Source organism: Seriola lalandi, unplaced genomic scaffold, assembly GCF_002814215.2.
Source record: "Seriola lalandi dorsalis isolate HSWRI2012SDOR001 ecotype SW California unplaced genomic scaffold, Sedor1 jcf7180002054973, whole genome shotgun sequence".
Taxonomy (NCBI): Eukaryota; Metazoa; Chordata; class Actinopteri; order Carangiformes; family Carangidae; genus Seriola; species Seriola lalandi.
The window spans coordinates 6,883-18,204 of NW_019525523.1; the positions used below are offsets into that span (position 1 = coordinate 6,883).

General features: G+C 42.0%; 4 protein-coding genes across 4 annotated transcripts in view; all 4 read right to left on the reverse strand.

The window, feature by feature from the left end:
• LOC111646572 (protocadherin beta-14-like) overlaps window positions 1-1,554 on the reverse strand; it is a 2,741-nt gene extending 1,187 nt beyond the window's left edge. The window contains exon 1 of the mRNA XM_023396102.2: window positions 1-1,554. Within this exon, the coding sequence (XP_023251870.2) occupies window positions 1-1,457 (1,457 nt within the window). The 5' untranslated portion in view covers window positions 1,458-1,554.
• A 530-nt stretch (window positions 1,555-2,084) lies between these two features.
• Window positions 2,085-4,706, reverse strand: LOC147817316 (protocadherin beta-16-like). The gene has a single exon (XM_087171002.1). The coding sequence runs from the start codon at window positions 4,536-4,538 to the stop codon at window positions 2,085-2,087; it is 2,454 nt and encodes an 817-aa protein (XP_087027128.1). The 5' UTR covers window positions 4,539-4,706.
• Window positions 4,707-5,136: 430 nt separating this feature from the next.
• On the reverse strand, window positions 5,137-7,838 carry LOC111646625 (protocadherin beta-16-like). The gene has a single exon (XM_023396161.2). The coding sequence runs from the start codon at window positions 7,525-7,527 to the stop codon at window positions 5,137-5,139; it is 2,391 nt and encodes a 796-aa protein (XP_023251929.1). The 5' UTR covers window positions 7,528-7,838.
• Window positions 7,774-10,716, reverse strand: LOC147817317 (protocadherin beta-16-like). Its single transcript, XM_087171003.1, has 2 exons — window positions 8,139-10,716; window positions 7,774-7,791 (listed from the first exon to the last, which is right to left on the reverse strand). The coding sequence occupies exons 1-2, from the start codon at window positions 10,521-10,523 to the stop codon at window positions 7,774-7,776; spliced, it is 2,403 nt and encodes an 800-aa protein (XP_087027129.1). The 5' UTR covers window positions 10,524-10,716.
• Between the last annotated feature and the right edge of the window lie 606 nt (window positions 10,717-11,322).

Here is an 11,322-nt window from a genome sequence, read left to right on the forward strand (position 1 = left end):
TCTCTGGCTTTCACTGTGAATATAGAGAGGCCTGGTGTGTTGTTTTCTACAATGTAGGCCTCATATGAGCTCCTCTCAAAGACAGGCGCGTTGTCATTCACATCAGAGATCTGTAAGGTGAGAGTGACGCTGCTGGAGAGGGAGGGGACTCCCTCATCAGAGCAGGTCACTGTTATATTATACTCAGAGGCTCTCTCTCTGTCTAACTCGTCGTCTGTTAGGAGATTATAAAAACGGTTTGATGTGGACTTCAATATGAAATATATATTATCAGTGATTGAGCAATGCACTTTACCGTTTTCACCAGAGTCTGCATCCTCAACATTTATCATTGTTACTACAGTGTTACGTTTAGCATCCTCTGAGATCACATTTGATTTAGACATAATATGAATATCAGGCTTATTATCATTTATATCTAATATATCTACTATCACCTTACAAGAACCAGTTAGTCCACCACCGTCACTTGCACGAATGTTTATTTGAACATTTCCCGACTTTTCATAGTCAAGTTTTCCAACTAACTTAATATCGCCACTTTCCTTATTTATTTCAAAGATTCCACTGGCATGATCTAGAGTACTTGAAATTGAATATGTTATTCTACCATTTGAGTCACGATCTGCATCTGTTGCAGTAACTGTCAGTACAACTGTTCCTTCAGGTGCATCTTCTTTTATAGAGGCTTTATAAACAGACTGTGTAAAAACGGGAGCATTGTCATTAGCATCTAAAACGGTGATGTGAATCTGCATTGTTCCTGTCATCTGCGGTTCGCCTCCATCCGCCGCCATGAGAACTAAAGACAACTGATCATTTTCCTCCCTGTCCAGCGGTGTATGTAGAACCATCTCCACATTCTTACTCGTATCAATTTGATTGTTCATTTTGAGAGAGAATTCGCCCGATGGCTTCAAAATGTAGGTTTTTAAACCGTTTTCGCCAACATCTAGATCAATAGCCCTGTCTAAAATAAATGTTGTACCACTAAGCGTAAACTCGCTAATATTGAAGTGGATGTCGCTTGTTACAAACGTTGGGGGGTTATCATTTATATCAGTGATCTCGATATTAATACTGTAGAATTCCATAGGATTCTCTAATATGATCTGACAATGCAAAGCGCAGGGCGTCGTTAGTCCGCAAAGTGCCTCTCTGTCTATTCTTTCTTTGATAAGGAGGACTCCTGTTTCTCGGTTCAGCTCGATATATTCTGCACTATCCCGTGTGAAAACACGAGCCTTGCCAGAATTCAACCTTTTGACATCTAAACCTAAATCTTGAGCTATGTTGCCAACGAAAAAGCCTTTAGACATTTCCTCGGGAATGGAGTAGCTGACCTGTCCGACCACCGAGCAGAAGGAGATGACCGAGATAAACAACAGTACTTGCCGTTTCATTGTTATTTCCGACATCGTCTTTGCAGAAAGTCCTTGCATAAACCTTTCAGTCATCTGTTATAATTGTTTGTCATGAGTCCACTGTCAATACATAGTCATAGAATCCCTTAAGAGAAAGAAGAAATAGCCGTTCAATAACTCCCTTGTTTCATTTTGGTTAGATCCCCCTTGTGTGCTTCATTGTATCTCCCCGTCTCGCCTCTAGCTCAAATATACGGATATGATGGGAGGTACCACTACATATATGCTGTAAAACTGATACAAACTAGTCAACAGCGTCCCTCTGAGTTCAAAGTCAAAATTACACGAGAAATACTAATGACCATATGACGAGTATTTGTGAGACAGAGTTAAAACGTGTGGAAAAAAGATTTTGATAAGATAAAGAAAAAAGACAATAAGTTTAGATAGAGAAGAAGGAGACGGGTGAGGGTGCTTTTGAGAGGATACAAGTTAAAATTACAAAACCTCATATGAAGTTTTTTGTTGAAACTAGAGTGAATAAAAATGACTTACATTTTTAACTACCAGGTAAAAAGTTGACATAAAAAAGGCTTTTTAAAAGTGGTAATTAGCGTAATATCTATTAAGATTTAATCTCTAGGGAACAGCCTGCTTTAAGTCGCAAACACTGTCTCTGTCCATGGTGCTGATTGCATATTTTTTATGAACGGAAACGATTTATACCTTCATATGTGACAAACAATTCACAGCTCGAATGAACCCCAAATAACCAACCTCAAGAGGAGAGTCTGGTTCATCCAGGATGCACTTTTCATTCTGTATCCGCTGCATCGTCCCTGTAGAATTGGGGTCCATTATCAGCACGTTCTGACTACCAGCTCTGCCGAACTTACAGTCACTCTTTCTGGAGTCATTCGTCCTGCACACCTCGTAATTGTACACGTGTTGGAGAGTCCCTGTTCCCAAAGTGTCTGAGTAACGTGGTGGATAATATGGAATCACAGGGAGAGTGGAGTGATACAGGATGCGAGACTGTCTCCATCTGTAGATTTTCACTGATATAATAACCACTAAACACGTGATGAAGAGGAAGGAAACTACAGCCAGAGCCAACACTAAGTAAAAAGTCAGGTTTTCATTGTACTCCTTGTCGTGTGTAAAGTCAGTGAACTCCGACAGCACTTCAGGGAAGCTGTCCGCCACCGCCACGTTAACAGTGACTGTAGCTGACCGAGAGGGCTGCCCGTTGTCCTCCACTATAACAGTCAGTCTTTGTTTCACTGCATCTTTATCAGTGACTTGGCGGATAGTTCTTATTTCTCCATTCTGTAAGCCCACTTCAAACAGCGCCCTGTCTGTGGCTTTCTGCAGTTTATAGGAGAGCCAGGCATTCTGTCCAGAGTCCACATCAACAGCCACCACTTTAGTCACCAGATAGCCCACATCTGCTGAACGAGGCACCATTTCAGCCACCAGAGAGCCACCAGTCTGGACTGGGTACAGAACCTGAGGAGGGTTGTCGTTCTGGTCCTGGATCAGTATTTTCACAGTCACATTGCTACTGAGTGGAGGAGAGCCTCCATCCTGCGCTTTGACGCGGAAGTGGAAATCTTTGATCTGCTCGTAGTCAAAAGAGCGCACTGCATGGATGACTCCACTATCAGCACTAACGGAAACATATGAGGAGACTGGCACTCCGTTAACAGAGGAGTCCTCCAGTATGTAAGAAACACGTGCATTCTGGTTCCAGTCAGCGTCTCTGGCTTTCACTGTGAATATAGAGAGGCCTGGTGTGTTGTTTTCTACAATGTAGGCCTCATATGAGCTCCTCTCAAAGACAGGCGCGTTGTCATTCACATCAGAGATCTGTAAGGTGAGAGTGACGCTGCTCGAGAGGGAGGGCACTCCCTCATCAGAGCAGGTCACTGTTATATTATAGTCAGAGGCTCTCTCTCTGTCTAATTCACTGTCTGTCACAAGGCTATAGAAATTACTGGATGTGGATCTAATTGTAAATGGTATATTTTTGTTAATCACACACCTCACCTTCCCATTTTCTTCAGAATCGGGATCATTTACACTCATCACAGCTACCACTGTGTTGGAAGGGGAATCTTCTCCAACTGAATTGGATGATGAAATCATATTTATAACGGGGCTATTGTCATTAATGTCACCTACATCAATGATTACTTTGCTTGAATCAGACAGACCTCCTCGGTCAACTGCCTCTACATCAATTTCATAATTTTTGGCTTTTTCAAAATCAATAGGCCCCTCTAATATAAGATGACCATCTTCAGTGATGTGAAACAACTTTGAAGTGCCTATCATGCTATTACTGATCGTGTAGCTAACATCTCCATTCGAGCCTTTGTCTGCATCGGAGGCACTCACTTTGGTAATGATTGTTCCTTTGAGGGAATTTTCTTTCACACTTGCTTTGTATACAGTTTGCGTAAAAACAGGAGCGTTGTCATTCGCGTCTAGCACAGTAATATGGATCTGCATAGTGCCAGACCTTTGCGGCTCTCCTCCATCTACAGCCGTCAACAGTAATGATGTAAACTCCTGTTTCTCTCTATCCAGAGGTTTTTGTAAAATCATTTCTACCTTTTTAAAACCATCAGATTGACTATGTAATTTAATTATAAAATTATCATTGGGCTTTAGTGTATAGCTCTGAAGACCATTCAGCCCGATATCAGGATCTATAGCTTTGTCTAGCATGAATTTAGAGCCGATGACCGCAGACTCGCTGATTTCAATGTTTTTCTCTTCCTTTTGGAATGTAGGAGCGTTGTCATTGATATCTGTGATTTCAACAGTAATCGGGAATATTTCAATCGGGCTTTCTAAAGCAATCTGGAAATGCAAAGCGCAAGGCGTTGTCTGGCCACAGAGAGCCTCGCGGTCTATCCTCTCTTTGATAATGAGGAGTCCTTTTTCCTTGTTAAGCTGTATGTATTCGGCGCTGTCTCCCGTGTGAATACGAGCTCTACGCGCTAGAAGCTGTTTAACTTCCAGACCTAAATCATGAGCTATGTTACCGACCAAGGAGCCTTTGGCCGTTTCCTCGGGAATAGAGTAGCTGACCTGGCCGAGCGCTGAACTGAGACAGATGACTGAGAAAAACAACAGTACTTGCCGTCTCATTGTTCTGTCAGACATATCCGTCGAAACAAACTAACGTTTACTCCTCTCTTTTGATATCAGCGGTATTGGTGCAAATAAAATCCCCAAAGTGTCAGTTTAATCAATCAACAACTGATGGTAAAATGATTCCAGCTTGATATTCCATGCATTGTGTTGCATCCACCGGCGACAGTGCGTTTATGTTTCGGAGTCCTTCTCGCTTGTGAGAAGACAGGGGGGTGTTCTAGTACAAATGTGTCATAAAACGTCAAGACGCTGGATCAACAGCGACCCACTGAGTTCACAACATGAAACTACATGAGTTAAAGAGAAAAATACAGTTGTCTCTGTTGTTTCCTGTATGGTCACTGAATAAACTACCAACCAACACAGACTACTGTTTCTGTTTTATTGTGCGGGTAAAGTGATGCTAAATAGCACGATATGTTCCCCAAACAAATACTTGATCTAAAGTGAATGAAGGAGAAATACTTATATGAAAAATCAAAATATAAAGAGAAAGAACAACAAAAAGAGAGACAGTTCTTTCGCTGTCCAAGGTACTGAAACTGTATGGGCTGTAAATGACATCACTGAATAAATACATTTAGAGTTTGAGCAAAAGAACAGTTAGTCAAACCTCTAGAGGGGAGTCTGGTTCATCCAGGATGCTCTTTTCATTCTGTATCCGCTGCATCGTCCCTGTAGAACTGGGGTCCATTATCAGCACGTTCTGGCTACCAGCTCTGCCAAACTTACAGTCACTCTTTCTGGAGTCAGTCGTCCTGCACACCTCGTAATTGTACACGTGTTGGAGAGTCCCTGTCCCCAAAGTGTCTGAGTAACGTGGTGGATAATATGGAATCACAGGGAGATTGGAGTGATACAGGATGCGAGACTGTCTCCATCTGTAGATTTTCACGGATATAATAACCACTAAACACGTGATGAAGAGGAAGGAAACTACAGCCAGAGCCAACACTAAGTAAAAAGTCAGGTTGTCATTGTACTCCTTGTCGTGTGTAAAGTCAGTGAACTCCGACAGCACTTCAGGGAAGCTGTCCGCCACCGCCACGTTAACAATGACTGTAGCTGAACGAGAGGGCTGCCCGTTGTCCTCCACTATAACAGTCAGTCTTTGTTTCACTGCATCTTTATCAGTGACTTGGCGGATAGTTCTTATTTCTCCATTCTGTAAACCCACTTCAAACAGCGCCCTGTCTGTGGCTTTCTGCAGTTTATAGGAGAGCCAGGCATTCTGTCCAGAGTCCACATCAACAGCCACCACTTTAGTCACCAGATAGCCCACATCTGCTGAACGAGGCACCATTTCAGCCACCAGAGAGCCACCAGTCTGGACTGGGTACAGGACCTGAGGAGGGTTATCGTTCTGGTCCTGGATCAGTATCTTCACAGTCACATTGCTACTGAGTGGAGGAGAGCCTCCATCCTGCGCTTTGACGCGCAAATGGAAATGTTTGATCTGCTCATAGTCAAAAGAGCGCACTGCATGGATGACTCCACTATCAGCACTAACGGACACATATGAGGAGACTGGCACTCCGTTAACAGAGGAATCCTCCAGTATGTAAGAAACACGAGCATTCTGGTTCCAGTCAGCGTCTCTGGCTTTCGCTGTGAATATAGAGAGGCCTGGTGTGTTGTTCTCTACAATGTAGGCCTCATATGAGCTCCTCTCAAAGACAGGCGCGTTGTCATTCACATCAGAGATCTGTAAGGTGAGAGTGACGCTGCTGGAGAGGGAGGGCACTCCCTCATCAGAGCAGGTCACTGTTATATTATACTCAGAGGCTCTCTCTCTGTCTAAATCACTGTCTGTCACTAAACTATAGAAATTATTTGATGTCGATTTAAGTAAGAACGGGATATTATCATTTATAAAACACTGAACTTTACCGTTTTCACCCGAGTCTGGGTCTTGAATGTTAATCATTGTAACGACTGTGTTGGCGTTGGCACTCTCTGATATAATTGTTGATTTAGACATGATTTTAATCAATGGTTTGTTGTCATTTATATCAACCACATCAACGATCACTTTACAAGAATCCGTCAAGCCTCCATTATCCCTTGCGCGTACATTGATCTGAAAATTTCTTTTCTTTTCATAATCCAAACGACCAATCAACCTCACCTCGCCATTTTCCTCATTTACTTCAAATATATGTCTGACGTCATCTAAAGTGTTTGTGATTGAATAAGTTATTTTACCGTTTAGACCATGATCAGCATCTGAAGCACTGACAGTAGTCACAATCGTGCCTTTTGCAGAATTTTCAGCCACTGTACCTTTGTATATCGGCTGTGTAAAAACAGGAGCATTATCATTGACATCTAACACCGTGATGAGAATCTGCATTGTTCCTGACATCTGTGGCTCTCCTCCATCTACAGCTGTTAACACCAAAGAAATGAACTCATTTTTCTCTCTGTCCAGGGGTTTTTGTAAAATCATTTCAACATTCTTAGTACCATCCACTTGGCTGTGCAGTTTAAGTAAATAATTATCAGTTGGTTTGAGTATGTAGCTTTGAAGACTATCTGTACCTACATCCGAATCCACTGCTCGTTCTAAATCAAATTTTGCCCCCACCACCGCAGATTCACTAATTATGAATCTAATTTCATTTTTTTCAAAGGTTGGTGCGTTATCGTTAATATCTGTAATTTCAACTGTTACACTATAAAACTCCATGGGATTCTCTAACACAATCTGAAAATGCACAGCGCACGGCGTTGTATCACCGCACAACGCCTCTCTGTCTATTCTCTCTTTGATAAGGAGGACTCCTCTTTCGCTGTTCAGTTCGATGTATTCTCTGCTATCGCCAGAATAAACATGAGCATTGCCCAACTTCAGTCGCTTAAGGTCTAAACCTAAATCCTGAGCTATATTACCGACCAAAGAGCCCTTCGTCATTTCCTCAGGAATAGAGTAACTGACCTGTCCAAATACCGACCGAAGACAGAGGATCGAAATAACCAACAGTACTTGCCGTCTCATTGTTTGGAATTGTCAAGGCAAGAAGGAAAATCAACCTCGTAAAATCCGTTAGAGAGATGTCAAAGGCAGTAAAACAAAAAAGAATTAAAAGTACTCCTCAAATTATGAGAGAAATAAAGACAGTTGTGCCTCGTCGTGTATATCGGCCACTATACGGAAGACAATGCGGTCTGTGCCTGCCCTTTCTCTCTAATACATCGAAAAGGAAAGGCGGTACTGCTATAAATATACTACAATTGCAACAGACTAGGCAACAGCGGCCCACTGAGTTCACAAAGCAAAACTGCAGAAATATAATCTATGTTGTGAGAAGGGACAAGTATAAAAAGATGAGGAAATAACTTACGAAGGCGAGGATTAAATTGTTGTACTATGAAGACACAGTTAATTTCTTTTTTTATCAGAATATAATTAAAATGGGTGGAAAAAATCTTTTTTTACAAAAATCAATAATATTCAAAGGAAGGGGATAAATACTGACCATTTGGAGTAACATGAAAGTATAAATCCCTCATAATGCTCTCCAAGGTGCTGAAAAATTACCAAATTAATTTATTCAAATGCTGTAACAATGGAATGGCAAAGCATGTGTGATGTAACATCTTTCTAACCTCTAGAGGAGAGTCTGGTTCATCCAGGATGCTCTTTTCATTCTGTATCCGCTGCATCGTCCCTGTAGAACTGGGGTCCATTATCAGCACGTTCTGACTACCAGCTCTGCCGAACTTACAGTCACTCTTTCTGGAGTCAGTCGTCCTGCACACCTCATAATTGTACACGTGTTGGAGAGTCCCTGTCCCCAAAGTGTCTGAGTAACGTGGTGGATAATATGGAATCACAGGGAGATTGGAGTGATACAGGATGCGAGACTGTCTCCATCTGTAGATTTTCACTGATATAATAACTACTAAACACGTGATGAAGAGGAAGGAAACTACAGCCAGAGCCAACACTAAGTAAAAAGTCAGGTTATCATTGTACTCCTTGTCGTGTGTAAAGTCAGTGAACTCCGACAGCACTTCAGGGAAGCTGTCCGCCACCGCCACATTAACAATGACTGTAGCTGAACGAGAGGGCTGCCCGTTGTCCTCCACTATAACAGTCAGTCTTTGTTTCACTGCATCTTTATCAGTGACTTGGCGGATAGTTCTTATTTCTCCATTCTGTAAGCCCACTTCAAACAGCGCCCTGTCTGTGGCTTTCTGCAGTTTATAGGAGAGCCAGGCATTCTGTCCAGAATCCACATCAACAGCCACCACTTTAGTCACCAGATAGCCCACGTCTGCTGAACGAGGCACCATTTCAGCCACCAGAGAGCCACCAGTCTGGACTGGGTACAGAACCTGAGGAGGGTTGTCGTTCTGGTCCTGGATCAGTATTTTCACAGTCACATTGCTACTGAGTGGAGGAGAGCCTCCATCCTGCGCTCTGACGCGGAAGTGGAAATCTTTGATCTGCTCGTAGTCAAAAGAGCGCACTGCATGGATGACTCCACTATCAGCACTAACGGACACATATGAAGAGACTGGCACTCCGTTAACAGAGGAGTCCTCCAGTATGTAAGAAACACGGGCATTCTGGTTCCAGTCAGCGTCTCTGGCTTTCACTGTGAATATAGAGAGGCCTGGTGTGTTGTTTTCTAAAATGTAGGCCTCATAGGAGCTCCTCTCAAAGACAGGCGCGTTGTCATTCACATCAGAGATCTGTAAGGTGAGAGTGACGCTGCTGGAGAGGGAGGGCACTCCCTCATCAGAGCAGGTCACTGTTATATTATAATCAGAGGCTCTCTCTCTGTCTAATTCACTGTCTGTCACTAAACTATAGAAATTACTTTCAGTAGACTTCAATAAGAACGGAATATTTTCATTTATTGTGCATTTGACTTTACCATTCTCACCGTCGTCTATGTCCTGAATGTTAATTATTGTTACAACAGTATGGCTTTTGATATCTTCTGATATCACATTTGTTTTAGACATAACATCTATCAGCGGGTTATTATCATTTACGTCTATAATGTCGACTATTACTTTGCATGTGTCTGTTAGTCCTCCCTCGTCACTTGCACGTAAATTTATTTGATAATTTTGTGATTTTTCGTAGTCAATATTTCCAATCAATCTAACCTCGCCAGTATGTTCATTCACCGCAAACAAATGTCTGACATCATCTAAAGTATTTCTGATCGAATATGTTATTCTTCCATTTGATCCGTGATCTGCATCGGATGCACTAACTGTGGTCACAACTGTGCCTTTTGGTGAATTTTCTGCCACAGTGGCTTTATATATTGGCTTTGTGAAAACGGGTGCGTTATCATTGGCATCTAACACTGTAATAAGAATCTGCATTGTTCCAGACATCAGAGGTTCTCCTCCATCCACGGCCGTCAACACTAGAGACAAATGCTCGTTTTTCTCCCTGTCAAGAGGTTGTTTCAAAATCATCTCGACATTCCTGGAGCCGTCTGCTTGATTGTGTAATTTTAGAACAAAATTTTCAGTCGGTTCCAGGCGGTACGTTTGGAGACCATTAATTCCAACATCTAAATCCACCGCCCCTTCCAAATCAAATTTCGATCCGGTGACTGCAGACTCACTTATTTTAAATTTAATGTCACCTTTCTCAAAGGCTGGGGGGTTGTCATTAATATCTACGATCTCAACTATTATCCTGTAAAATTCGATGGGTTTGTCTAAGATAATTTGAAAGTGTAATGCACAAGGCATCGTCTGTCCGCAGAGGGTCTCTCTGTCTATTCTTTCTTTGATAAGGAGTACTCCCCTGGCTTTATTCAGCTCAATGTATTCTCTGCTGTCACCAAAGTAGACACGAGCATTACGTGTTTTTAGTCTCTCTACATCTAAACCCAAATCCTCTGCTACATTTCCGACTATGGAACCCACTGACATTTCCTCGTTAATAGAATAGCTGACCTGCCCGAGCACAGGACCGACAAAAAGGAACGAGAGGAAAAACAGTACTTGCCGTTTCATTGTTCTCCTCGATATTGTGTTAAAGGAAACAATACGCGTTTTTCTGTCGAGTAAAATGTGTAAAATATATCTCCCAGCAACAAGAAGAGAGTTAGGACATATTCCACAAGAAAGAATGAAAATAGTCCAAGCGAGATAAGTGTTTTAGTCTCGACTCCAACCCTTCTTGGGCTGTATCTAGTATCCTCCTCTCATCGTTGGCGTTTTAAGATGGAGAGACACTGTTGACAATATAGTCTTCCTGAGTAACATGCTGGACTACAGCGTCCCTAAGAGTTCAACATGCAAAACTGCAGGAAAAGTGTTAAAAATAACCCGGTTTGTAGCAGCCCGATGAAGATTAAACCACAGAGAGGAAATAGTTTTATATTGACAAAAGAAAAATGCCTCTCGTAAAATGGCTGAGATTGCATCTGTAAAATTATTAAAAGAAAGTTGCTCCATTCATACATTTTCTCACAATCGTGGTAATTAGGACAGGTATAGGCAAACATCACACATTACATATTCAAAATCAATGAACAATCACGAATTCTTTCGACTATATTTCTGGTGCTGAATATGAATAGATAATTTTTACTATAACAGCAATGAAATGCATAACATGGTAACTAAATGTATATAGATGCAAAAGTATAAATACTAACTTAATGTAACAGTCTAACCTCCAGTGGAGAGTCTGGTTCATCCAGGATGCTCTTTTCATTCTGTATCCGCTGCATCGTCCCTGTAGAACTGGGGTCCATTATCAGCACGTTCTGACTACCAGCTCTGCCGAACTTACAGTCACTCTTTCTGG